A 26,011-nucleotide genomic window follows, 5' to 3' on the forward strand; every position below is an offset into this window, starting at 1 on the left:
ACAATGCAAACCTATAATATGTTGCACAAGACTGAGAAGCGTCTAGCATTGGCTGGCCAGTCTGGGGCAGTGATACAGAAGGTTTGTAAGCATCTGAGCTGTTCAGGGAACAAACTCATTAGAGTCTTTACTGTCCTGCTTCTGTGGGGAAAGACACTTGCCAGCATAGTTTGGGAACATTTCTGTTCCCCGCTCCCTCCCCACACCCCCATGTGGGGTTTGGAGATCCCAGAAATACAACTGATCTCCAAACTACACAGATCAGTTCACATGGAGAAAATGGCTGTTTTGAAGGATAGACTATGTGGTTTTATAGTCTTATTTCCCAGGCTTCCCCAAACCCACACACACAAATCTCCAGGAATTTTACAACCTGGCAACCATGATTTCCCCCAAAGTATTGCTAATGAGGGCCAATCCAGCTGTAAAGTCAAACCAGGTAAGCTCCTGATGTGCCAAAATTCCAGTGACATCCACTCACCTTTTCAGATGTAGTGGTTAAGATCAGATGCACTCTAAAGTGGTGAACCATGTTTGATTCCCCACTCTGCCACTTGAGCTGTGGAAGCTTATCTGGTGAACCAGATTAGTTTGTGCAGTCCGACACATGCCAACCCAGCTGGGTGACCTTGGGCTAGTCACAGTTCTTCTGAGCTCTCTCAGCCCTACCTACCTCACAGGATGTTTGTTGGGGGGAGGGAAAGAAGATTGTAAGTCCTTTTGAGAAAGGGGGGATATAAATCCAAACTCTTCTTCTTCTTCTTCTTAAGGATACTTGCATTTTTTGAAGGAGTGAGCAAACCAGCTTGTGGATTGGGCAATATCTCAGGGGCTGTGATCAGTCAGCCGCCACCAGTGAATATTTGAGTGTACGCAAACAAAGTATATCATATGCATGAAGGCATTTCCTTTTACCACCTGCCACTAACCTTCAGTGGACCATAAACCTTGCATTCCCATTTGGCTAATAGAAACCTCCTTTGCTTGGCACTTAGGGCTGATTGCCAGTGACAGCTCTGTCACCAAGGTAGAGAGCATCTGTCGGTTTTAAGTCCCTAGGTTCAAAATTGTCTTTGCATATATTGTGTGACAAAAATTATTTCTTTTTCCTAGCAGACTTGGCAGTAAAGCTTTTAAAACGTCGTCTCTGGGCCTCCTTATCATGTGTAGGCTTGTCAAGAAGGGGCTATCGAAGTTCTACATAGTTAATAATGTCCCATTTCCATCAGGACTCAGATTTGAACATGAGTACAGCGAAGAGTTTGGCCAAGATGCTTCTGAAGGAGAGCAAGAAGAGTCTGGTGCTAGTGGGTGAGTGTGGTTGTGGCTGTAGATTGTGTCTATTGGCCATTCGACCTACGCATAGTGGGAAGGTGTTTTAAAATCCAGAGTTTTTTTCAAATGGAGAGGCTGTAAGAATTGCCTTGCTCCGTCAGGCCAAGATTCCAGGGATAAAACACTACAAAAAAGCATTCTCGATGAGAGTGTACAATGCATATTGCATCAAGATGTTTTTGTGGCGTGAGCTTCAATTGTGTTTTAATAGAGCAGCACCAAAGAAATATAGCATATGTAAAATCAGATCATCAGATTTGCTTTTTTGTGGTGTTTTGTTATGCGTGCATATGTGGCAAACTGTGTTTGCCCTGCATACGAGATGTGAAACTATCAAATGAAACAAAGGAGGATTGTTTCAGTGCCCTGCAAGTGTGGAAGTGTGAAATACAGAAAACTTTCGGACAGGCCCTTTTCTTCTGTGGCACCAGGAATGTTGAACCCCTGAGAAAAAGCCACATGAAATCACCCCTTTCATGTTTACATTTAGGCATCACTTTTCAGTGAGCTCCTGGGATGTCTCGATCACTTTGATTTGGCTGCACTGTTGTAGGGTTGAATTCAGATTTAGTTGGAAATTTCCATGTTCCCTCTGGAAATGGCTCCCACTCCATCATTCATTGGGGTCCCCTGCCCACCAGGAGCAACATTTAATGGAGATCACTGGGCTGCTGTGGGAATGGGGAGACAGGAAATGTCTGTATTGCTGTTGGAAAATTTAATTTGAATCCAAACCGTTATTTTTATCTGTTTCATTCAGATTGGTCTCTGCTCCTTTTTTTTGTTCGTTATTCCTAATTATCCTTTATTAAAATATGATTTTAGCAGTAGGCTTTAGTTCTCAATTTACTTTTTGGATATGCATACATATTTTTTTAATGAACCCATGAAAAATGAAAATGGGAAGAACCACGCATACCTCCTTGGGGTCTTTGAGGAAAGCCAGGATCAAAATGTATTAGACTGATGGTGATTTTGTTTAAAACGTTTTAATATATATGTGAAAACCAAAGTGTTTGTCTTCTCATCCATTTCTAACCAAAAGGGAGATCTCAGAACAGTGCGCAGCCCGCCGCAGCAGAGGACCAATGAGCTACCCGGATCGGGTTCGCATCCTCAACTTGCGCCGAAACCTGAACCAACTTGATAACCTTGCCAAAGAAAAGAATATAATCTTTCGAAAAACCAGGTGAGGGAGTTCTTCCCCCTTCTCTGGTCTGTCCTTGCTCCTTGAAGGAGATAGAAACTGTTCAACATGTGCTTTTGCGCTGCTGCTTTTGTGCAGACATCCAGAAAACTTTAATGTATCCTTTGGTAAACTCATACAGCACCTCATCTTGATGAGAGAATGGCGATCTATTTATTATCTCATTTGAACCCCATTCTTACTAATACTGTAGCTAAATTTCTTGCCTTAACTATAAGATTAAGGGAACAATAGTGCTAGTTAAGCTGATCTTAAAGCTTTGTATTTAACTTTTTTATGTCATTAAAGATGATGGCGGTGGCGGTGGCGGTGGCGGTGGCGGTGGCGGTGGTGGTGGTCCTCTACAGCATATGGTGGCTTGCAGTGTTTGTGTCCCTTTTCTTTCTGGGGCTCAGAGTTCAGCCTCCTAGTAAGACAGGTTGGTCCTATACTGGAAGGTCAGCTGACTCATGTGATTATGCAGTATGTCTCTGGCTCCCAGAATTCAAATGGTCAGTAGATGAAGAAGAAGAGTTTGGATTTATACCCCACCTTTCTCTCCTGTAAGGAGGCTCAAAGTGACTTACAAACTCATTCCCTTCCTCTCCCCACAACAGACACCTTTTGAGGTAGGTGGACCTGAGAAAGTTCAGAGAGAACTGTGACTGGCCCAATGTTACCCAGCAGGCTTCATGTGGAAGAGCAAAGAATCAAACCCAGTTCTCCAGATAAGAATCTGCTTCTCTTAACCACTACACAGCACTGGCCCTGACCCGAATAGCCCAGGCTAGCTGGATCTTATCAGATCCCAGATCCTAATTAGAATCAATTCTGGCAAGTATTTGGATGGGAGACCTCGAAGGAATACCAGAGTTATGACACGGAGGCAGGCAATGGAAGACCACCTCTGAATATCTCTTGCCTTCTTCTTGCACTGAGAGGTTTGTAGGACTTTCCAGAAGCCACACATGTTAATGAAAGGAGGGGGCCTGAGCTCTCTAAAATAAATATATATATTTTAAAAAACCTCTTAATGCAGATTGTACATGCTCGTTTTCAGGGAAGAACTGAATGCCTGCCATTTGCGGATCAAGACGCTAACAATGCAGCAACAGGACGTGGAGAGAGAAATTGAGAGAGAGAAGGAGGCTGGAAATACGTAGGTAGCACTCTCTGCTTGTCAGAGATTACTCCTCTTCCCAGTATTGATTCAAAGGACATGAGAACATAGCCTGGAACTTTGCTAAGGTTTCCAGCCTCTCCCTGATGCTGGTAAAGCTCAATAGCACTGTCCAACACTTACTTGATTCCCTTTGTGAAGTGATGCTTAATGGGTTAGTGATGAAACCAGCAAACAAAAACAGAGTTATCTGAGGGGGCCACAGCAGGTGGCACAAAATGTTAACCTTTTGTCATGGGCTGTTAAAAAAAATAAACAAAAGACGGCAGCATTTTTGCTGTTGTGTTGCCGATAGCCTCTCTGTACTGCTTGAAGACAGGGGATATTTGCTCAGTACAGTTGGAGGTGCAGCAGCTTTGGAACAGCTTGATCTTCTCTGGATTCAGGTAGAAGATATGATTCCATAGGGCCATGAAAGCAAAACGCCTGGCAGCTGGTAATTCTGAAATCTCTTTGTATTTCAACAACATCAAGGAAGGGGTGATCAAAGATCATTTGATCTTGGTAGCCCAGCAGCGTGGCGAGGGGGGAGAGGTTTACAAGGGGTCATCCAGGAGTCAGTTCCAAACTGCAGACTTAAAAACTGCATCTTGTGATAAGTGAGAGTGGAATTTTCAGTTACCAGGGACAGATCAGAAGATACTGGCAAAGCCATTTGAAGTGGTGGGTGGAAAAACGAAGTGAAACAAACCAGAAGATGTTGCAGGTAGAAAATAGTACCGACCGTTGTGCATGGCTGAATTTCAGTAATTTTTAGGGAATCAAAATAGGTACGAGGATAATTCATGCAAGGTCTAATCTGGAAAGAACTAGCAGGAACCAGTTCATCGGAAGGCAGGTATCAGTCCAGCGGGACCAAATATGAATAGCATGGGCCAGATTGTAACTATATTGGTTCCGTTTAAAAGTTGATTTCCCAGTGCTTGGGATAAAATGGTAGTTAACTCCTTTTTAAAACAGTAGGCTGGATTGGTTTATTCTCCTTGTCAATGACTTCTTTCCCTCCACACACACACACCTACAACTTGGGAGCCGGAGAGGCGCTATGCTCAGGCCCGGATCCTGAAAAATCTGTGACAGATTGAAAGGGAGTCTAATAATGGCAATAATGGTGTTTTCTTGTGTACTGCCGCGGCATCAGTCTGTTAAGAGGCTAAGATGGCACTGTGCTTTCCCTAGACCTTTTCTCATGGGACTAATTAAAATTCAAGGGTAATAAAACTGGTGTATTCTTAATGGATCTGTGTAGGGGAAAACAATGAGATTCAGCCATTCATTTTAAGCCTCAAGGTGGCCTCTGATTACTACAGCGATTACAATATTATGATCATAATTCTGTTCTCAAATGCAACAGTACAGGCCTGGAGGAATTCCATTTATTTTTGGAAGCATATTCTGGTTTATTGGCTCCTCCCTTCTGCGCCAGTGCTGTAAAGTGTCACAACAGTCACAAGAAGTTTTAGTTCTTCCGAATCCTTACAAAAGCTTTTCTTCTATGAAGCCATTGGGCTTATTTCACCACCTCTCTGTTTCACCTGCTTTAGATCCATTTATGCAGCTGCCCATGACCAACCAATAGCCAATAAGCACTGTAGGATTTTTAGTTGGCCAGTTTGCTTGGGCTGCGTGAAACCTCTTCTTTTGTTTCTAGAAGCACTTCTGGCTTATCGGAAAATGGCCCTGCCTGTTGGACACTTACCTGTAAAAACGGGTGTGTAATTTTCACACCGAGAGAATTTCCAAAGTGGTTATTTCAGTTGTAGCTGAAGGCAGCAGGCTGGCCGGCCCGCCACGGGGGTCCTTTGTATTGTCAAATTACCCGTTCCCATAGCTGGCCAGCCTGCTGTTGACTGTGGTACGTTGCCCATTCTGTACAACTGGACTAATTTTTCATCATCTTGTGCTAAAAATCAGCACTTTGGGGGAGGAGAAGGAAGGGGTAGTCCCACAATAGCTTTCCAGCAGCTTGTCACTATGTACAGGATACTTATCTGCTGCAGATGTGCCTTTGTTCACTCCCAAGACCCCAAATCTGACATGCTGGTTACATTCTTTGTTTTACTCATGGGGAGGGGACGGAACCTAGTGTGCTTCTCTCTGTATCTCTGCCACTCTGTCTCTGTCTCTCTCATACACAGCCCTCGCACTGCTCTGGTTCCCTGGCTGTGAAGTGGGAGGCAATTAGCTATACATTCCCCCCATTTGTTTGAATTGAAAGCCGTTGGCAGTTTGTGTGCTGAGATCAACCATGTTGTGAACAAACTTTGCAGCCACTGTGCCTGCTTGCTGTTTGTCAAGTTAATATAATTGTGTCAAGGCATAACAAACTAATAAAGGCAAGTTAACTGCTGAGCAGTAGGGCTGATGAGCAGAAGTAATGGGCTGAGGTACTAGCAGAATCACAGTAAAACAAATTCCACTGTAGCAGACCTCGCAGAGAAAACCTTTACACATCTCTTAGCAGACAACACCAGTTCCCAAGAGCTCTCTTGTCTCTTCAGGGATTGCATGTCTGGGAAAATTCTATCTCATAGCATTGGACACACACTTTTAACACGATTTGTGTCAGCAAATCTGAGAGCAATACCATAAGAGATCTAGACTCTGTGAGGAGGTGAAACTCCTACCAGAGTCACTCAAGGCAGAATGGTCACAGCTGAGACACCAGGCTAAGATGCATCTATCCCCTTCCGAGATCAGTAGGATCTTTCATAGACAACCACAGTGCTGCTGCAGCTAACCTTGGTTAGCACTCTGCAGAAAAAGACAATGGTAAATCATTTCTGACCAACCCTTACCTCAAAAACTCTTTGATGAGACAGTCCAAAGTAAAAAAAAGATATAGTGCTGGAAGATGGAATCCCCAGGTCTGATGTTCAGAAGTGACTTAATGACACTTGACATGCACGAATAGCATAGGAGAGATTTGTTACGGCTGGGAGAACAGTTGGGTTCTTAGAGACCAACCAGATTTTCAGAGGATGAGCTTTCAAGAGTCAAAGATACCTAACAAAGGCCGTTTCCGCACGGCCGTGGAGGCGGAGGCTGTTCGCATGCAAGCATGCGGGCGGCCTCCAGAGAGGCCGGCAGACGGCAGGCGGCTCCGCACAGAGCCGCCTCTTCCCCCTTCCCCGTCCCACTCACCGTGTCCCCGTCGTCGGCCTAGCTGGCACTGTCGCAGCCAGAGTTCGCCCATCGCTGCCCCTCCTGACCTCCAGGGGTGCGGGAGGACAGTGTGGACGGTGGCCGAGAACTTCGCGACGGCCAGCATTTGACCGGGACATGGTGAGTGGGATCGGGGAATGAACGAAACTAAAGCGTCGTTCCCGGCGGTGCTGTTTGCACCGAGCCGCCGGGAACACGCTTTCCCCTCAAAAACAACCCTTTAAAGGGTTGTTTTTTAGGGCAGCCTGACGCCGCCCTGGGGGAGGGGGAGCGCTGGGGGAGGGGGAGGGGGAGGGGGTGCGTTGCAGCAGCGCCCTGGGGGGAGGGGGTGCATTGCAGCAGCGCCGCCTGTGCAAACGGCGGCCTGGGGGCGGCGTTTTTACCACCCCCAGGCCGTCGTTTTTGGCCCGTGCGGAAAGGGCCAAAGAGAGCTTTGACTCTTGAAAGCACAAACCCAGGAGATCTTGTGGGTTTAGATAGAATTTCCCGTTCAAGAAGAAATAGGTCTAAGAACTCACCAATTTCAATAGTGGGTCACACCAGCATTGGGGCTATATGTGGGAACATTCCTTTGGACAGCAATGTGTTCCCAGACTCCATGGTGGCTGTCTCCTTGACATGAAACATTTCCAGGCCAAACCCACCTTTGTCCTTGACATCAGCAATCTGCCTCCTGAATTTTCTCTTGCAGCTTTGGCTCTGGCATTGCCCGTAGCCCAGCAGTGGCAACTGGTCACAGTCTTCTCTCAGGATAACAGCCTGGCTCTTCTTGATTTTGCAAGCCGGGCTCTCTTCCCTACTGGAGTATGTTGTGCTGTATTATACCAACTTTTGGATCTTCAGACTGAGGCCCCAAATGATCCTCTATCGGCGAACACCCATTCCAGGTTTGCTTCCTGGTAGAGCCACTTATATGTCTAAGAGGCGTTCCTCTACCTTCCATCCCTTTGGGAATTTTTTCTCTAAAAGAATTACATACAAAACTTAATGTCTTTTTTTCCAGAATTGCCAACCACTTCAGAATAAGCTGTAATGTCTGCAAAAATGCCCTCATTTCAGTAATTGTCAGTCAACTAGTGTTCAGAATTTTAAAGAGACTGAAAGGAGAATGGACAGGGTAGGAGCATAATTGAAAGGCACACCATTAATATAAACTGGCAGAATTCCAGCAACATAAGCCTTGCCCTCAAGGCACTATAATTGTTTCTTTTTTGTGTACAAGGTTTTAACATTCATTATTTCCAATTTTCTCTCTTTTACTTAAAAAAATATATATATAAGGGCTGCCGTGTTCCGCCTGCAGGCGACACAGAGGCGTTTGTGTGCTGAACTGGGAAATGAAAAGGACCTGGAGTCCACAATTGCTGAGATGCTGAATGAAAACATGTAAGTTAAGGAGGGGGAGAAAGGTGGCAAAAAAGGCTTGATTGTTATGGTCTCCTATTAAGACAACCTAGCAATTTCACCCAGAGTTCAGAAAACCTACTTAATGTTTCCTGCTTTTAAGCTGCGAGGATTAATCAATAAGTATGTAAATGTGTTAACATCTAACATTTTAATAGACTGAAAACGTGAAAGGCAGGCAACCGATTAAGGAAGTTTGGACTTTGTACCGTGAAAGCATTTTCTGCCCTCCTTTTGGAAGACTGTCAGAAGTGTCAGGGAATAAATTTTCGCACCATGCTGATTTTTTTCCAGCGGGCACATTCAGCGGTTTGTATGTCTGTCCCACTTTTCCCATGAGGTCAACGCCTTTTGTGAGAGAGAACCAGGATTTGGATCTTCAGGTGTGTAGGGGTTTTTTTTCAGCAAAAACATTTAACTAAGATGAGGCCAACCCCGGAAGGGAGGTCCAGGCAGATGAGACTGGTACAGCGGGAGAAGCATATAGTGGGAGAGGTAGGGATGAGGAATTTTGACCTGAGAAGACAAGGAGTTGGTTTGGATGATTTTCCAGGAGTTCCCTTTCACAAACAACCTCTCAGCTGAACAGTTTACTCATCCAAACAGTGTCAGGTTCCACCCAGACACAGGATTTGCATTCGCCAACCCTGCTGCTGCTGCTGCTGCTGCTGCTGCTGCTGCTGCTGCTGCTGCTGCTGCTGCTGCTGCTGCAGCTGCAGCAGCAGGGAATGCAAATGCAACTACAAATGTAAATGGACTGATAAGCCCACCCGCATCCAGGAGTTCCCTTTCACAAGCCCACCCGCATCCAGGAGTTCCCTTTCACAAACAACCTCTCAGCTGAACAGTTTACTCATCCAAACAGTGTCAGGTTCCGCGAACCATGGGAATTTGCATTCCTTAAACCCACCACTGCTGCTGCTGCTGCTGCTGCTGCTGCTGCTGCTGCTGCTGCTGCTGCTGCTGCTGCTGCAGCTGCAGCAGCAGGGAATGCAAATGCAACTACAAATGTAAATGGACTGATAAGCCCACCCGCAATACAATGCACCCAATCACACCTTTGCATAGCAAGTTCTGCCCAAACACCCTGGGACATGGACAATATATATCCCACTGAACTTTCCCTTTTCACTAGACACGGTGTGTATCAGACTTCTCTCTGCGATACGCCTCTGGAGATGCCAGCCACAGATGCAGGCGAAATGTTAGGAACAAGATCTACCAGACCACGGCCACACAGCCCAGAAAACCCACCACAACCAACTTTACCTGAGATTGCTTGACCCTTCTGAACACAGGAATACGTCAAGCCTCTTTATGAAGGAGATACTGCAGTTTTCCTGCTCTGTTTTGTGTACTTATGCCATTAAAGGTTTTTGAATTTGAATTTACTGCAGTTTCCCACAAGTTTGATCAGTCTGAGTAGAGAAGTTCCATGGGTAGTGATTTTGTGCAAGGAAGTTTCCCAGAGCATCCCTGAAACAGAAGTCCAGTCTTGATAAGCTTGCTGCCACCGTGACTGTGACTGTTAGCTCTCTTCAACTCTATGATCCGTTTAATCTTCCCTTCAGCTCTATGATCCATGTAGAGTCCTACTGTTGGGGATTTTTTTTTTATTGCGTGGCTGTGGTCTGGTAATTTTTTACTGCTAACATTTTGCCTGCATCCATGGCTGGCATCTACAGAGGAATGTCATTGTATGACGTGTTTCTTGACATGGCACATTTTACTGTGACATTCCTCTCAAGATGCCAGCCATAGATGCAGGCGAAATATGAGGAGCAAAAACTACCAGACCTTGGCCACACAACTCAGAAAACCCACAGCAGCTGGTTGATTCTGGCCGTAAAAGCTTTCAACGATACAAATATAGAGTCCCTTCCCAACTGTAAATATGAACGGGAGAAATGGGTGGATAAATACATGGGAACTCTCCCTGTTGCATCTAGTTTGGCTCTGATTCCCCATCCACTGGCCCACTGCAGGAAATGTTCTTTCCTCAGTGACTACCAATTGAAGAGACAGCATGCCAACCAGAAGGCTCTAGTATTTTATCTTGAAAGAGCGAAGAAGTACATAAGAGAGGAAATGTTTCCTATTTGGCCTTTATGCCCCCTCAGATCAATCCAAATAAACTTGGAAATATAAATTCTACGCTTAAAATAGGTTTGGCCTGCACTAGTGGACAATCCTTTAGAATAATTTCAGTATGGAGGGAAAGGAGAAAGAGAGCAAGTAAGCTGTTCTCCTCTACTGAACTCATACATATGACCACTTTGGAAATGAAACTTTTAAATAGGTGGAATTGCGAGGGCAAATAAAACAAGAATCGAAGACATTTAGAGCTTAAGAGGTCATTGTTCAGTTCATTCTCTGCCCTGAAAGGGGACCATTTATATCTCAACCATCCCCAACAGCTGTTTGTATAACCTACTTTTCCCCCCCAAAATTTTAGTGTTCCAGTGATGCCATGACAGACAGCACCAGTTTGGTCTTCTTGCTATCTGGCAGGGGAAAAAATATGTTTTGGGAGTCAGGACTGGGTGTTATAGCAAGAAGTCTCTTCTTGTGGAAGCAATTTGCTATTTTAACATTGCTTCTGGGATGAGGTTTGCATATTGCTATGCGGAACAGCCCCAGCTCTTTACTTAGCCCATATTTTAATATATCCTAGTAATGTTTCATTGTGGAATATTTTTTATATTTGAGGACCACTGGAGGAGACATGGTTGAAATATGTTTGGTCATTCATCTCAGATTTGTTTTGATATTTTATGTATACAACGATGTTTTGTTGGTCATGAATTTCTGGTTTGCCTTTGCATTTTAGGTAGACAGAAATATTTTGTGTTCACTGTTGATAATATACACTTATATATATTGTTTCTCCACAGCTCTCCTTATCATATAAGCTCAGCCAGCGTTTTATGTAAATCAAGTGTGCACCCTAGAATTGCTAGGGAGTTCTTGGCAGGCAAAGCGCTCAAATCAGGAATGAGCAAAATTTCCTTGTTCGGTTTCTTTTTGTATTCTTTCAGTTTTTCACGTTTGGTTGTTGGCTTTCTAAATTGGCTTGCCTTGTGCGAGTCCACACAGTTTTTATATGCAGTTCACACTGCATTGGTCCAATTACGTGATTATCTTGATTTAATGACACAGAACTCAAAAAATGCATGCATTTCAGAGTGGGGGAAAGAAAATGATGAAAAGAAACAAAATGGTGTGGACAATAAAGAATCATGGGTATGAGAGACAGAAGGGAGGAATACAGATTTTTTTTTCCAGGTCCAGTCAGCAGGGATAGGAAATTAAAGCACCCCTGATTTCAAAAGCAGAACACTTGAAAATTACATCCTTAGAGGTTCAGCAACTGGTTGAATTATGTTTGATTCCTCTTCCCTCTACTCCATTAACACTGCATGCTCTTTATTGGAGCCATGTATGTTCTCAGTAAATCATCCTGGGTGGAGGGCAACAATACAGGGAAATATATGAACAGCTTAGATGTCTGTTGGGTTTCTTGTATTTTTTTAAGTGAGGGCAAGGATGATGGGATTGCTACTCACCACCCATTCTCCACTTCCCTAGCTTTCAAGGACTTTAGAGAAGCTTACAAAGGCAAATGAATGAAGGAGAGGGGAGAGAAGAAAGGGTTCTCTCCCTCACAGATCCCTCCTGGTTACTCATTCATTTCACCAACGAAAGGTTTGGCCATAGTTGATCATGTTATCCCATGTCATTAGAGCTTTCAGGTCCCCCTTGGTGGAAGACTGAAGGTTGGGGGCAGATTGTGGTAAGGATGGGGAATTCCTTGGGGTACAGTGCCATAGAGTCCACCCTCCAGAGCATCCATTTCCTCCAGGGCAGCTGATCTCTGTAGTCTGGAGAGGAGCTACTTGTTGTGTAAGGCAGAAAAAGTAGCCTCCAAAAATGCTCTTGAACTGCACTGCCCTTCGCTAATTCAGCTTCTGATGTTCAGTCCTTTATATAAAGATGCCTTTTACCAAGGCAGTCTATCAGCCCATCTAGCTCAGCATTGCCTGCTCTGGCTGGCAGCAGCTCTGTAGGCCCTCAGGAAGGGAAGGCTTTTTTAAAATGTTGTTTTTCCATAGTCTCAGTTAGCAGATGTTGAGAACCTGCTTCCCTGAGATTATTTACATGGAGGTGCCAGAGGCTCTCTGCATGCAAAGTTCATGCTCTGCCCCACAGCTTCATGTTTTGTCTCATCCTCGTGTGCAGCTTCCGAATTCATAACAGCAGTGAAACCCTGGCTGCATTAATAAAGCTTGTCAGCTAGATGCCAGCTGATATGTGAAGCGGTTGATTAGTCGAGATAAACGGTTGCCTTTATTAAATTAGCTTGGCTTTCACAGTATTGATACAGCAGCAACGTTTTCTTCTATTTGTTTGCTGGAAGTATTTCTTTCTGTGGTTTGGGGGCTCTTTGAGTGTTTTATTTCAGTCAGTGAAAATGGGTTGGGTGGGCTTTCCTGTAAACAAACATTTCGGTTAGTTGCGGTCGTCGTTCAAAAGCAAGCTAGCCGACAAACCCAGTTCACGGCAGACTTTCCGTTGCCCGTTTTCCAAGGCTTGGGATGTGGAAGATCGAAATTGAGCAAGGCAAGTTTGCAGACCTCCGCAAGCAGATCACACAAGATGAGAAGGAGCTCGACCAGCAGCGCCGAGAGCAAGCTGAAGGACGGCTTGAGAAACAGGAGGAGCGGGCCGTGATGCTGAAGCAGAAGTGCCTGGCTGAAGAGAGGTTAGCTTGGAGTCTGGGGGCTGCTGCATATGGGTGTGTTTGAAAGGTCCAGAAACAATGAGTCAGCAGGGCCGTACTGCCCAGGGGTACATATGGGGTCAAATGTCCCCGGGCTGTGGCCATTTAGTCACATGGGGAGTGGAAAATCACCTTCCACACCCTACGTCAGTGAGCCCTCTCGGAGCCCTCTCTGTGGGCACACGCACACAGAGTTCATCATGTGGGGGGCAGAAAATCATTCCCCCCCCCCACATCTAGACTGGCTTCGGCCACTGAGAACGACGTGCGCGCACCACGGTGAGCAGAGAGGACTCGGCTGACGGGCCTGGTGCTTGTGCTCCGGGGTGGCTGCTGCCCGGGGGGGGGAGGGAGAGGAGGCATAGATGCTAGAGAGGCACAGAGCGGTGCGTGTGGGACTTGCTGGAGGCTAGAGCAGGCTGGCCCCTGCTCGAGCGGGTGGGGCGGAGGAAGAGGGAGCTAATCGGTTTTTTCTAAACTAAAACCTCAGCATTCAGGTTAAATTGCTGGGTTGGCACTTTGAGATAAATAAGTGGGTTTTGGGTTGCAATTTGGGCACTCGGTCTCGAAAAGGTTTGCCATCACTGCCCTACGTTGTTTGGTCGTGGTGGGGGAGGGTGCCTGCCCAGGGGGGGCGGGGCGGAAAACTCAGATTTTGCACTGGGCTACATTTTCCCTAGATACCCCTCTGGCAGTCAGTCATGGAGTGCAGTGGGGTAGCCATAATGTGCATCAGATCTGGGTGCTGAATAACAGCTCAGGTCCAGGATTCCCTTTCCAGGATCACCTGAGCTTCAAGATTCTAGTGTTAGCATCTCAGTTTCAACTGTCTGCTGTCTCATCCTCTGACATGTGACCGGGCAGGAAAGACAAGAGGAAGCTGGCGTGAGAAATGAAGGCATATATAATCCATCTCAGAGAGTCATGCTCTGTTCTTGGGTATCTATACACAATCCTGACAAACTGAAACTTAGCTGACATCTTAAATCCCCAAGCAGAGATGACCAAAAAAAACCCCCTCTCCAATTGACTGATTGATTCCCAACTTGACAGTTACTTAATCAATAACCCAGTTGCTTTCAGATATTTGACTAGCAGCAAACAGAAGTTCTGTTGACAAGGAATTAAGGAGGTCCCACCATGGTCAAGAGGGGAGACCATGACTCCTATTTTTCAACCATGGTTCAGTAGTTAAGAGTGATGGACTCTGATCTAGAGGACAGGGTTTGATTCCCCGCTCCTCCACGTGTGCAGTGGACTCTAATCCAGTGAACTGGATTTGTTTCTCTGCTCCTCCACATGAAGCCAGCTGGGTGGCCTTGGGTCAGTCACAGTTCCCTCAAAACTCTCCCAGCCCCACCTACTTCACAAGGTGTCTGTTGCGAGGAGAGGAAGGGAAAGGAGCTTGTAGGCTGCTTTGAGACTCCTTATGGTTGGGAAAAGCAGGGTATAAATCCAAACTCCTCCTCCTACTCTTCTTCTTCATTTTATCTGTTTACAGAGAACAGCAGAAAGCCACTGAGGATTATGTGCAAAAGGTTTCCAAAGCTTTGGATGATGCTCAGAGGAACCGTGAAAAAGCTGTGCAGTTTCTGAAGTCCAGCTTGGCCAGGTCTTCCATTTCAACTTCTCCTTACCATTACATTTCAAAGAGGTATACATGAAATTAGAAGGCTGACACAAGAACATGAGAAGAGTGCTGCCGGATCAGATCAAAGGTCCTACTAGAGTAGCATCTAATTTCCGATAGTGGCTGACCTGATGCTCCCAGGAGCCACCTGAGGTTGTTAGTCTACACCAGCTGTTGTGCCACTCCACCCCCTCTCCGCAGTTGGTGTGCAAAAACATATTGTTTCTCAGCCTTGGAGGTCCTTCTTAACTATCATAGCTAATAGCAATTGATAATTCTACCCTCAATGTGTAACCTTTCCCAGTACTTGCTCCTGCTGGATTAGGCTCAGCCAGGAGTCATTTGGGTTGCATTCCCTTCCCAGGAGTGGTCATCCCCTGTTTGCCCCGAGTGTCCTGTGCTCAAAGCCTCTGAACCTGGAGGTTCTATTTTGCAATCATGACTGATGGCCACTGATAGATACATCCTCTATGAATTCGTCCAGTACCTCTCGATAGGCATTTAAGCCACTGACTTTGTGGCACTGAATTCCATAGGCAGAGAACTCGATGCTCGCTATGTGTTCCAGGCAGTATTTCTTTTCATCAGCCAGAATCTGGTGTCCATCAGCTAATTTGGGTTACTTCTGGTCTAATGTTACAGGGAAGAAAAAAAATTCTATCCTCCAAACCATGCTTAATATGAATCTGTGCCATACTTCATGCCCACTTAATCACTTTCTCCCTCCTAAATTAAAACGTCCCACATTCCTTTGAGATCCTTAACAACAGTAGAACCAAAACCATTGTTGAAAACATAGACAAATAAGCAAATAAGCCCTAACTGAAGCATCTTCTAAAGCCTGGCGATGAGCCTTCAGTGTGGATTGCCTTCAAGGTGGCCACACATCTCACTGGTCGTATCCTCTCCAAACAGCGTTCGCAAGAAAGAAGCAAGCGCGGAACAGGAACGCCAGGAGTACATGCAAAGAAGGATGGAAACCGTGCTGTCTCTGAAGAACAACATCACTTCAACTCGGGTGTGTTCCTTGATCCGAACTTATGGGATGTTGCAGTTGAACAAACAAGGGGAAAGAGAGAGCCAAGAAAAGGACCAGAATGTTGTCAGCGAGTCTTCCAACATTCTGAGCTGAGCTTGTGTCAAACGTATATGTTAAACCAGCTCAGCACATTTGCACATGAAAGATATTACTCCGCTGCTCACCCAGACTCAGCCGTCTGGGAATAAAGTTAAACAGTGCAAAGGCAGGTTCTCCTGCTTGTTCTGTTCCCTGAGAAAACTGTCAGCTTGTTCCTTCCTTCTGTTTCTCTCTGAAGAGAGAATATCCATTTCTGTTTTAGGCCTTCAGCGTAGTTAACACCTTCAGAATAAGTTGCCAGATTCTGTTCCAGGTTTTTTTCCCACCCAATGAACTCTGGTGTAGCGGTTAAGAGCAGGTGGATTCTAATCTGGAGAACCGGATTTGATTCTCATTCCTCCACTTGAGTGGCAGAGGCTTATCTGGTGAACCAGATTTGTTTCCTGCTCCTACATTCCTGCTGGTGACCTTGGGCCAGACACAGTTCTTTGGAACTCTCTCACCTACCTCACAAGGTGTCTGTTGTGCGGGGAGGAAGGGAAAGGAGCTTGTAAGCCACCTTGAGTCTCCTTACAGGAGAGAAAGGCAGGGTATAAATCCAAAACTCTTCTTCACTCGTCTTTTCTTTTTATTGTTCTTATGTAGGAAAATTTCCGAACACTCCAGGCCCGGAATAAAGCCCTTGAGCTGGAAGCCAAAGAGCAAGAGCAGAAAACAGAGAAGGCCATCCAGGCCCAGGGCCTCAATGTCAGGAGGGAGGTTTTGCTCCATAAACGGCAGGAAGAGTTTGAGAGACAGAACCGGTAAGTTTGTCCTTCACTTCTAGGAGACATCCAGTTGATGGATCAATTGACTGGGTCCATTTATGCACCTGTGGTCTCCTTCACATTAAGTGCATGTTCCCTTTGGGTTGGATTCTCGGTTGCACACCATTTCATGTTCGTGGTTACGCACCATCATGCATTCTTTGGAACTCGCCGTGCTCTCAGATCGGAGAATCTCCGTGGTTTCTGAAAGTTCTCAAGTGTGACATTCCTCTGTCTTTGCAGGGGAAGAGAAGGGAATTGGTTTTCTTGCTCCTTTCTGTCTTCCCCGCCCACTTCAGAAGGATTGAAAGGGCTGGGTTTTTTTTTCACACTGAAGGCCTGTTGCTGGAGCAATAGACCCTTGAATTTGACACAAAACTTGCATGGTCATGCAGGAATGTCAAAGTCACTTGTTACGAAGGCTGGATATGACATAAATGTGACTTGGTTGGGCTGGGCCTTAGTGGCCTACCTATGACTCCCCTTCAAAGGAAAGGCATCCAGACATTGAATGCTACTCCCATTAGTGTGCAAACTGCTATGGACAGTGTCAGTTCCCCACAAAGGCCTCAAAACCAAAGAGCACACTTTCAGCAAGACGCACATTCTCTTTTCATTCTTCATCTGACTTTTGAAAAATATTTGAGGGGCTTAATCTCTCAGGAAGCCCATCCCTTGCTCTGGCGGCATTGATGGATCTCAGAGTTTGCATAACGATTACTCTAAATGCAGGGAATTCATGGAACAGCAGAAAGCGAGGAAAATTGAAATCGTAGCTTCCATTTTGAAAGAGGAAGCTCATCTGGAGAAACTGAGGAAACAATCGCACCCGCAGAGACACAAAAAGCAGGGAAAGCTTTCTGATGAGATAAGGTGGCGCAGGAAAACATGGCGGTATATCGAGAACGCGTGTGCCGAGCCGGATGCAGTTGTTGCCCAGGTGAGCCACCGGCACAGAGAGGTAGATGGCTTTTAAGAGCTGGTCAATTAATGCCCTCCATATCCTCACTTGAAATGTCTTCAGTTTAGAGGATGGTGCAGGGAACAGCGAAGTGATGCCTAGAGTTTCCAGCTGTGGGTGGGGAAATACTTGATTTGGGGGTGGAGCCCAGGGAGGGCAGAGTTTGAGGAGGGACTTCAGCAGGATACACCATAGAGTCTACCAACCAAGCAGCCACTTTCTATTGCGTGGAGTTCAATGGTAATAGCAGGAGACTTCCAGGTGTTACCTGGAGATTGGCAACCCTAGCAACGCCAGGTCAGATCTGAGGCCTGGAGTACTTAGCAGTGTATATCTTCTTATCCCTCACGTTGTTTCCAAGCAACCGACCCATTTCTGCTGTTGTTAACACAATGTGTCGTCTCTCAGTATCACTGTCTAGTTAGTATTATTAACACTCCTAAACCTCATTGTTAATGGGATTGTAATTGGTGTTTCAAAATGGCCACCATTGGAGAAGTCTGTTTGACATTGGGCTTTTTGTCTTGCTGTAGAAATCCTGGCGCACACCTTCACCTTGCTCTTCTCCGGATGATACAGCTGGTGGTCCAAGAGAGCCTTCTTGTAAATCAGTTCAACAGATGACACCTGAAAGAAAAGATGAAGAAAAGGAGGAAGACTCGAGGGAGACTTTAGCAGAACCGGAGTTTACAGGACTTTGGGATCAAGAATGCGACATATCCAAGGTGAACACTTCTTTCACTTATGTTGATTCCCATTTTAATTATCAAAAGATCTTTCTCATTTTTCCCCTGCACGTTTTATCACGCAGAGGCAACGAAAATGACATGATACAGCCCAATCTTGTCAGATCTCAGAAGTCAAGCAAGGCCAATATTTGGAAGAGACAACTCCAAGGAAAATGCAGCCTTGTTGTAATGTTTTTATTATTCACCACCTTCAGAATCCTGAGTTGGGTGAAAAGGCAGCTTTAAAATGTTTTGAATAAATAAAGCACAAAAATGTATGTGGCTGCATCAAAATTCTTTCTGTACAGTGCTTTTACGACAGAGCACGTACATTCCTGTGCAGTTAAAAAGGAATGTCGATGCAATCATGCATAAAAACAATCCCAGATTTCTGTTTGCAGTGTTTTGCCAATGAATGTATGCAGCATATACAGCATTCTGCATAAAAGGTTGGAAATAGTAGAATGAAACAAAGGAGAATTCCTTATGCATCTGTTTCACCCTGGAAGCCACTCATTAAGATCTACAAAATCAGGATTAGGAGGAGGAATTCAGGCAAGGAGAGCTTGAGAAACATCCCTCCTCTCTTTCTGTTCAGGATAGGAACTCTCATTATAACACTGTCAGTTGAATGAGCTAAAGGCTGACGCTGTTCTCGAAAGCATTTAACTACAGGAAAAATTAGCCAGCCTAAGTCTTTGTTCAGATATTCGCCAAGACACATATCACTTCATGTTCGCCCGCTTGTCGGAGTGTTACAACCGAACATGACATTTTGCTGAGTTGGTGATGAAAATGATTTCAAGTGGAAAAAAGAAATCCTTTCCCACCCCACATTGGAGACGGCTAAGTGCCTCTCGAAGATTGTCGCTGTGCGATACCCAGAGGTTCAGATCACAAATAAATAATGTACATTCGCAAAGTGGGAGCTTCTGTTTTGTTCCATAGCGAAAAGCCTGCGTGGTTGTATTCTCCCAAGTCACATGCGGATTGGGGAAAGCGGCTGGGCAGCAGAGAGAAACAAAATTCGGTACACGGAGCAGTAACTGTTCTTCAGGTCTTGAAGGTGAAGCTAGATCCATCGCCTGACTAATGACAATTTTGAAGTTAAACAGTGCATGCTGGGGAGTTTTGCTACTGAATCACCCAGTGTTATCTTTAGTGTTAAAAGCTGCTTGGGATAGGGTTGCCAACCTCCAGGTAGTGGCTGGAGCTCTTCCACTATTACAACTGATCTCCGGGTGATAGAGATCAGTTCGCCAGGAGAAAATGACCACTATGGCATTAAACCCCACTGTAGTCCCTCCCCTTCTCAAACCCTGCCTTCCCCTGGCTTCACTCCCAAAACCTGCAGGTATTTTCCAACCTGGAGCGGGCAACTCTAGCTTAGAGAGGGTGAGTCAAGGCCGTGTCATTGGGGATTCCCCTATAGAAATTATACTTGCTGCTGCTAGCTCAGGTAGGGGGAGGAGTGGCCACTGTTGGGGACATGGCGAAGAAGAGAAGGCTAACCACCATTTCCTCCACCCCTTTGCTTCACTTCCACTCCCCCCTCCCCCAGGACAGGTGCTTTTTATCATGAAAGGCAACACAGGGACTCGTGATCATAAGCCCCCTTCCAAATGTTTAAGTTGGCTCTGAGATGAGTGATTTGGAGTTGCACCGTGGATGTTTTGATTTGAAACTGCACATGATTAAAAACCATGCGCATGTTCTGCAGTTCCATCTGTTGCCTCTTTCACGTGACCATCGCGAGGGCCCTGAAAGGTTATCCCAAGCAGCTTTGACTTGAAAAATAAATACATCGATCGAAGCTTTCCAGCTCCCCAAATAGCTTCAACACATCGCGCTCATGCCTACCCTGGCCCCTCATCATGTTTTCAATCTGTGCAGGTAGCAGATAGCAGAACGGATTCCAAACCTTTAGGTGCCAGTAAACTGGAGAAGGAAATCTTTGCTGAGAATTTGGAGAAGCTGCACAGAGGAGTGATTCAGAAACACCGAGTCTCTGGGCTTGAATTTAAGGGGTGCCCTTTCTATAGCAAGCCAAGCCTTATTCACTTCAAGGTTGGTGCACTTTTTACAGAAAGAAAATTTGATTAGTTCCTACTAAAAACCAGTCATGAAGCCTGCTGCTGATTAAAGAAAACATGTACTGATTTGTGGGGTCCTTTGTTCATTCTCATAAAATGTGCAACCGTCTGTATGCGCAGGGATTTTGGCAGACTCACTTTGGGCACTTTCATACGAGCAGAATCATGCACTTTCAATCCACTTTCACAATTGTTTGCAAGTGGATTTTGCTACTTTGCACAGTAAAATCCAGCTGCAGGGTGCATTGAAAGTGGATTGAAACTGCATTATTCTGCATGTGCGAAAGTGCCCCAAGATTCCTGATGTACGTTTTCATAACCTAACTTATAACCAAACTAGGTAAGGCATTAGAGATCCATGACTGGATAGTAGCTGCCAGGAGCCCAAATTAGATCAGAATTATAATGTATGTGGAAGGGAATTAAACCTTTCCCCGGCTCTCCTTTCCTGATACAAACAGCTCTAGTGTCAGTACTGCTTTCCATAATAGAAATGGCTTCTCTCCTTGCATCTGATATCCATGTCTTTTCCATTTCACCACAAATTGTTCTGGGAATGGACTTGAGGAAATTCATGTGCCTCATCCTGTCTGATTGCACATTTTTAAAATTCTGTAATCCATTTTGATTCTCACTTTCTCAGCAAGGAAAGTGAGCTATAAATAAAATAAATAAATAAAATTGGGAAGAAGAAGAGTTTGGATTTATATCCTCCCTTTCTCTCCTGTAAAGAAACTCAAAGGGGCTTACAATCTCCTTTCCCTTCCCCCCCCCCCCCACAACAAACACCTTGTGAGGTGGGTAGGGCTGAGAGAGCTCCGAAGAACTGAGATTAGCCCAAGGTCACCCAGCTGGCATGTGTTGGAGTGTGCAAGCTAATCTAGTTCACCAGATAGGCCTCCACAGCTCAAGTGGCAGAGAGCTGGGAATCAAACCTGGTTTTCCAGATTAGAGTGCAGCTCCTCTTAATCACTACACGACGCTGGGAAAATACTGATGGTGAAGAAAAGGTTAACTCTCCTCCCTCCACAATGCTGGGCTCCTGATCTAACACAGATTTCTTCACACCAACTACAGAAAGAAGTTTCATAAGACAGGAGAGCAGCTGGTGGATCTCCAGTGTCACATTGAATCTGGCCATTAAATTCATCTTTTAGTTAGCCTTCTCACCTAGATTAAAGGCATGGCCATTCTGTAGCATTCCTTAGCCTCATTTCTTCTACACCTCCTTCCCTTGGTCCTCCTGCTGGCTTCTGACAGTCTGTAGGACTAGAAAATAAAAATATGAGTAGTGTGGAAGAACATCCAATATTCAACAGAGCAAACCATGTTGAGGCACACAACATGTTGATACTATAAGGTGTCCTATAGGGATGAAGGAACTATATACTATATATTGTTTAATCATCAAATTAATTACCTATAACTCATATAGGACAGTTACTTCACAGTTGATAAAATTCTTAAATGTGAACAAATGTGTCCATGTAATTACTGAATAATTGCTAAATATTTGCATTTCTATTCTACTTGGTACATTTGAAAGTGTTGCTTTGATAAATTTGGAAATGTTGCCTTGGATTCTGTTCTTTTGAACCTTTCAGGCTTATCTGATGAGCCAGATGTGTTTCCATACTCCTACATTCCCACTGGGTGACCTTGGGCTAGTCACAGTTCTTTGGAACTCTCTCAGCCCCACCTACCTCACATGGTTCCTGTTGTGGGGAGAGGAAGGGAAAGGAGCTTGTAAGCCACCTTGAGTCTCCATACAGGAGAGAAAGGTGGGGGATAAATCCAAATTCATCTTCTTTATGATTGTTTGTACATCTGGACTTTAGCCTATATAGTTTGATTGCTGGGTTTATTGTTTAGCAATTATTCATTAGAATACATATATTTTATGGTTTGCTATTGTTTTTTATTTGAATTACATATACAGTGTATGGGGGTACCATTATCTTTTCAGTGCTTAGGGCCTCTAAAGGCCTTAATCCGGCCTTGAGTTTGGGGCTTAACTGTTGCTCATTGCCAGGGGCTTCACAGTAACCCCAAATTCCCTAGCTGTGCGGCAGCTTAAATAATACATTTGATTGTTTCCAGGACTTTGATATTGGTAAAACCTATAAAAAGAAGATGATTTTGATCAACGCCTTCTATAGCATTAACTACTGCAAGCTGGTGGGAGTCAGTGAACACCTCAAGGACTTTTTCACTGTTCAGTAAGTACACACAGCAGTAACTTGGTCTCTGCCCTGGGGAAGGGGGTGGAGTAAAGGTTTAGGAAACATGAAAGGAGGGTGAGAGGGAAAGCATGGAGGAAAGGGTGGTGCTCGGTAGGCTGACTGTGGGTGGAGGGAAAATGTCCTGGGCAAAGCTGTTCTTGCTGGCAAATCTGTCCCACTCGGGTGGCGAATCAAATTAAAGTCATGCTGGGTCTCACTTGTCATAGATAGAATGGAAAATGAAAGCGGGGCTCCAGAAAACACGTCTGTACAGATAATCTTGCTGCGCCGGACATTCGCCCTCGTTGCACAGACGGCACCTTGTGCATCATTCTCCAGGGATTTTTCAGGTCAAAATGGCAAGGCTGAGAAATAAAAAAAAACATCCCTTCAGAGTAGATCTATCAAGACGTGTGTGGTGGGCAAGGTCTTTTTATTGTACCCTCCCCCCAACTTGCGTGTGGGCATCTATTCTTGAGTCCAAACATGTAGCATATGTGCAAAATAACCTTGGCTTAGTTCACATGCAAATTTATTCTTTCGTTGCACATATTAACCAAGCACATGGCTGGCTTTCTTGACTCTGAGTCCTTTCCCCAAGAAGATTACAAGTTGTAGTAGATCTGTAGCCGGTGGTGGCTCATGTTAAGAACAGATCTGTGTGGATTGGACTCTGGTTCTCTTAATGCTCCATTATCATCTCAAGATGAAAGCTGCAAATTAACAGCTTATTACACCCAACCCAGCTTCAGCCAAGCAGTTCAGAAATTATGCAGTAAATCAAATGACGGCTTGGCTTTTTTTAAAAAAAAAAATTTAAACTGTCCTTTAAAATTCTCGATGAGGGATTTTCCTGCATAGCTAGCTTTGAGCACAAGGTATGAGGTTATATATCCTTAGCAAGTCTAAAAATAATCATAATGTCCATGTGTAGTTGGGTGGGAAGTTATCTGTTTTCTAAAGGCAGGAATATATAGCACTGAACTTGGGAGCCAATCATCAAAGTTCAGAATTCAGGGACATAATGAAGGATAACCACCACTGGACATGAACACAGCTTGCTGTCGCGCTCCCCCACTCCCCTTGATCCTTCTGCCTCCTTCCTCTTTTTGCACACCGAGCTGAATTTTAATATCAACTTTGTTTGTTTGGACTCTGGTTCACTGTGATGTGTTAATACAGGCAGCCCTGAGTTTGTTCGCTCCTCACAAGCTAAGATTCTAAACCAGGGGTCTCCAATGTAGTGCCCGTGGGCGCCAGGGGGCCCGTTGACACAGTGAATGGGGCCAGGTGAGGCTCTTTACACAGCATGGCTTCTGATTGGCTGCGCAGATTAAAATAACGTTGACTTGTTGGCGACGTTTGGTTTGTTTAAGTTGCTCCTCTTCTTCACTGCTCTTGGACTTTCTCTCTGTGAGAACGTGGCTCCACTTTCTGTGGCAGCCATTTTGGGATTGAGCCCATGACCCTGAGTCAGAATTCCGAACATGACTGCAGGCTGAAAATGGTTAGGTTCTAAACCTTGGCTTAATTTTTGTTTTGTTTTTTTTTAAGGCCAAGATCTTTCTTCTGTTTTTCTTCCTTGTGAGCAGTGCTCAAAGGTACCCTGCCTCTGAACATGGCAGTTCTATTTAGTCGTCATGATCAAAAGCCACTGACTGTTCTTTTTTCCTTTTAAAAGCTACATGGTGAACAGTCCTTGCCTCATCTTGTGATGGTGAATTCCATAAACTGATCATGTGGTGTGTTAAGAAGTATTTTTGTGCCCATGATAAAAATTAAAAAGAGAGCTCTCAAGCACTTATTGCATTCAAACAAAGACTGAAAGCCTGTAAAATGCTTCAGGTTTCAGTAATGTGTGCATATATTTAAATTCACAAGGCAATTAATCAGTTAAAAGGCAGATAATGAATCACATCAAACTCAGGTTGGCGGTTTTATTAAAAAATGTCTTCTGTTGGGAGAATTTTTATTTATTTTATCCATCTAAATAGCACATACATGGAAAGAAAAAGAAAAGATCCCGATCTAGTCCCCCCTCCCCCCTATAATAATAAGCGAAAAGAAAAGGGAAAAAACTCACCTACGCAAACACCTACACATGCATATGGTGACTTCCAGTTACCTCACTAAGGATCCAAGCATAAATCTAACTCCGTGCTTATAATTAGTTTTTATATTTTTTCACTTTTAGTCCTTCTTATACAGTTACCTTAATCCAAAGTGGTGTCTTCTGGAGGTGCTGTTATACAGTTGCAAGAATGAATTTTTGAACAGTGACTGAATTCTATGTTTCAATCGCCTTTACAGCTTTGACCCTCCGGGCCCCATGTCTGCCGGAATGTCATGCAAAGTTGGAGTAACCTTTAAACCAATGGTAAGAGTGATACAGAATGTGAAGAAACGGCACTTGCAAAAAATTTATAGCAAAAAAACCCCTGTTTGAATCACTTTGGTAATCTACAGAGGTCATATCCTCCATTCTCTCCTGACTGGAAAGTCAGGTGGTAATGATGGATTCATGTGACGTGGCCTTTTTTGTGGTAGCACCAAGACTGTGCAGTTCCCTTGCTCTGAGCCTTCAGGTGCTAGCAAAAAGTGGGGCTGTTTCTGAGAGCTTTTACTGGTTTGTCTGTGGAATTGTACATTAAGTGATGAAGCTCTCCTTTTGCAGGCAGATTTTCAGTAATTTGCTTCCTTATTGATGTTTATGCTGTTTGTTGTTCTTTGTTTTGTTCTTTTCAACATTGCTTGGAGATTAATTCTGCATAAGCCACATCACATTGTGGTGGGATACAAGTGAAATTAAATAAACTTATGAAAAACGTCAAAACAGATTCGTCACATCTGCTTCCCCCACCTTTTAGATAAATGAAGATCTCGAAGGAGAAGTCGCCTTTTTATCTCAGATTGGCTCCTTTTCAATCCCATTAAAATGTTCCACCAAGAAATGTGTGGTAAGTTTGGACCACAGAAATGAAGAAGGCATGTTTGTCTGAAGTGAGAGAAGATACTGACCTTTTTTGGTAAGCTGTGAGACACCAGTTGCTGAAGAATCAAGTAACAAGAAATGGAGGGATGCCATGGGTGCGTGAATCGGTGCATAGTGTCCTATTTCCAGGTTTCCTTTCCACCTGCAAAGGGTGGCCAAGACTCATGGCTCAGCTGCCCAAATGCCAAGCAGGGAAGGAGCTGTCCATCAGCACTAGCAAACTTGGCAAGGGTGTGTGGCCTGGAAGCTGGGGGCTGAGCTGCTAGGCAAAGCCAGCGTGGTGTAGCGGTTAAGAGCAGGTGGATTCTAATCTGGAGAACTGGGTTGGAATTCCCCACTCCTCCACCTGAGTGGCGGAGGCTTATCTGGTGAACCAGAGGCGTTCCCGCACTCCTACATTCCTGCTAGGTGACCTTGGGCTAGTCACAGTTCTTTGGAACTTGTAAGCCCC

The 26,011-nt window shown here is 44.8% G+C and overlaps 1 protein-coding gene across 2 annotated transcripts in view; it reads left to right on the forward strand.

The window, feature by feature from the left end:
• Window positions 1-26,011, forward strand: part of CFAP74 (cilia and flagella associated protein 74) — a 70,991-nt gene that overhangs the window by 1,472 nt on the left and 43,508 nt on the right. Inside the window, exons 3-16 of one of the 2 annotated variants that reach the window (XM_048518467.1) lie at window positions 1,230-1,311; window positions 2,381-2,524; window positions 3,582-3,680; window positions 8,148-8,252; window positions 12,859-13,032; window positions 14,552-14,704; window positions 15,596-15,698; window positions 16,404-16,561; window positions 17,297-17,504; window positions 18,059-18,250; window positions 20,147-20,320; window positions 22,447-22,565; window positions 24,879-24,945; window positions 25,436-25,525. In XM_048518467.1, the coding sequence (XP_048374424.1) occupies window positions 1,230-1,311; window positions 2,381-2,524; window positions 3,582-3,680; window positions 8,148-8,252; window positions 12,859-13,032; window positions 14,552-14,704; window positions 15,596-15,698; window positions 16,404-16,561; window positions 17,297-17,504; window positions 18,059-18,250; window positions 20,147-20,320; window positions 22,447-22,565; window positions 24,879-24,945; window positions 25,436-25,525 (1,868 nt within the window). The remainder of the gene's footprint in view (window positions 1-1,229; window positions 1,312-2,380; window positions 2,525-3,581; window positions 3,681-8,147; window positions 8,253-12,858; window positions 13,033-14,551; window positions 14,705-15,595; window positions 15,699-16,403; window positions 16,562-17,296; window positions 17,505-18,058; window positions 18,251-20,146; window positions 20,321-22,446; window positions 22,566-24,878; window positions 24,946-25,435; window positions 25,526-26,011) is intronic. The other variant, XM_048518468.1, reaches the window with a different exon arrangement.

The sequence above is a fragment of the Sphaerodactylus townsendi genome, linkage group LG16, assembly GCF_021028975.2.
Source record: "Sphaerodactylus townsendi isolate TG3544 linkage group LG16, MPM_Stown_v2.3, whole genome shotgun sequence".
Taxonomy (NCBI): Eukaryota; Metazoa; Chordata; class Lepidosauria; order Squamata; family Sphaerodactylidae; genus Sphaerodactylus; species Sphaerodactylus townsendi.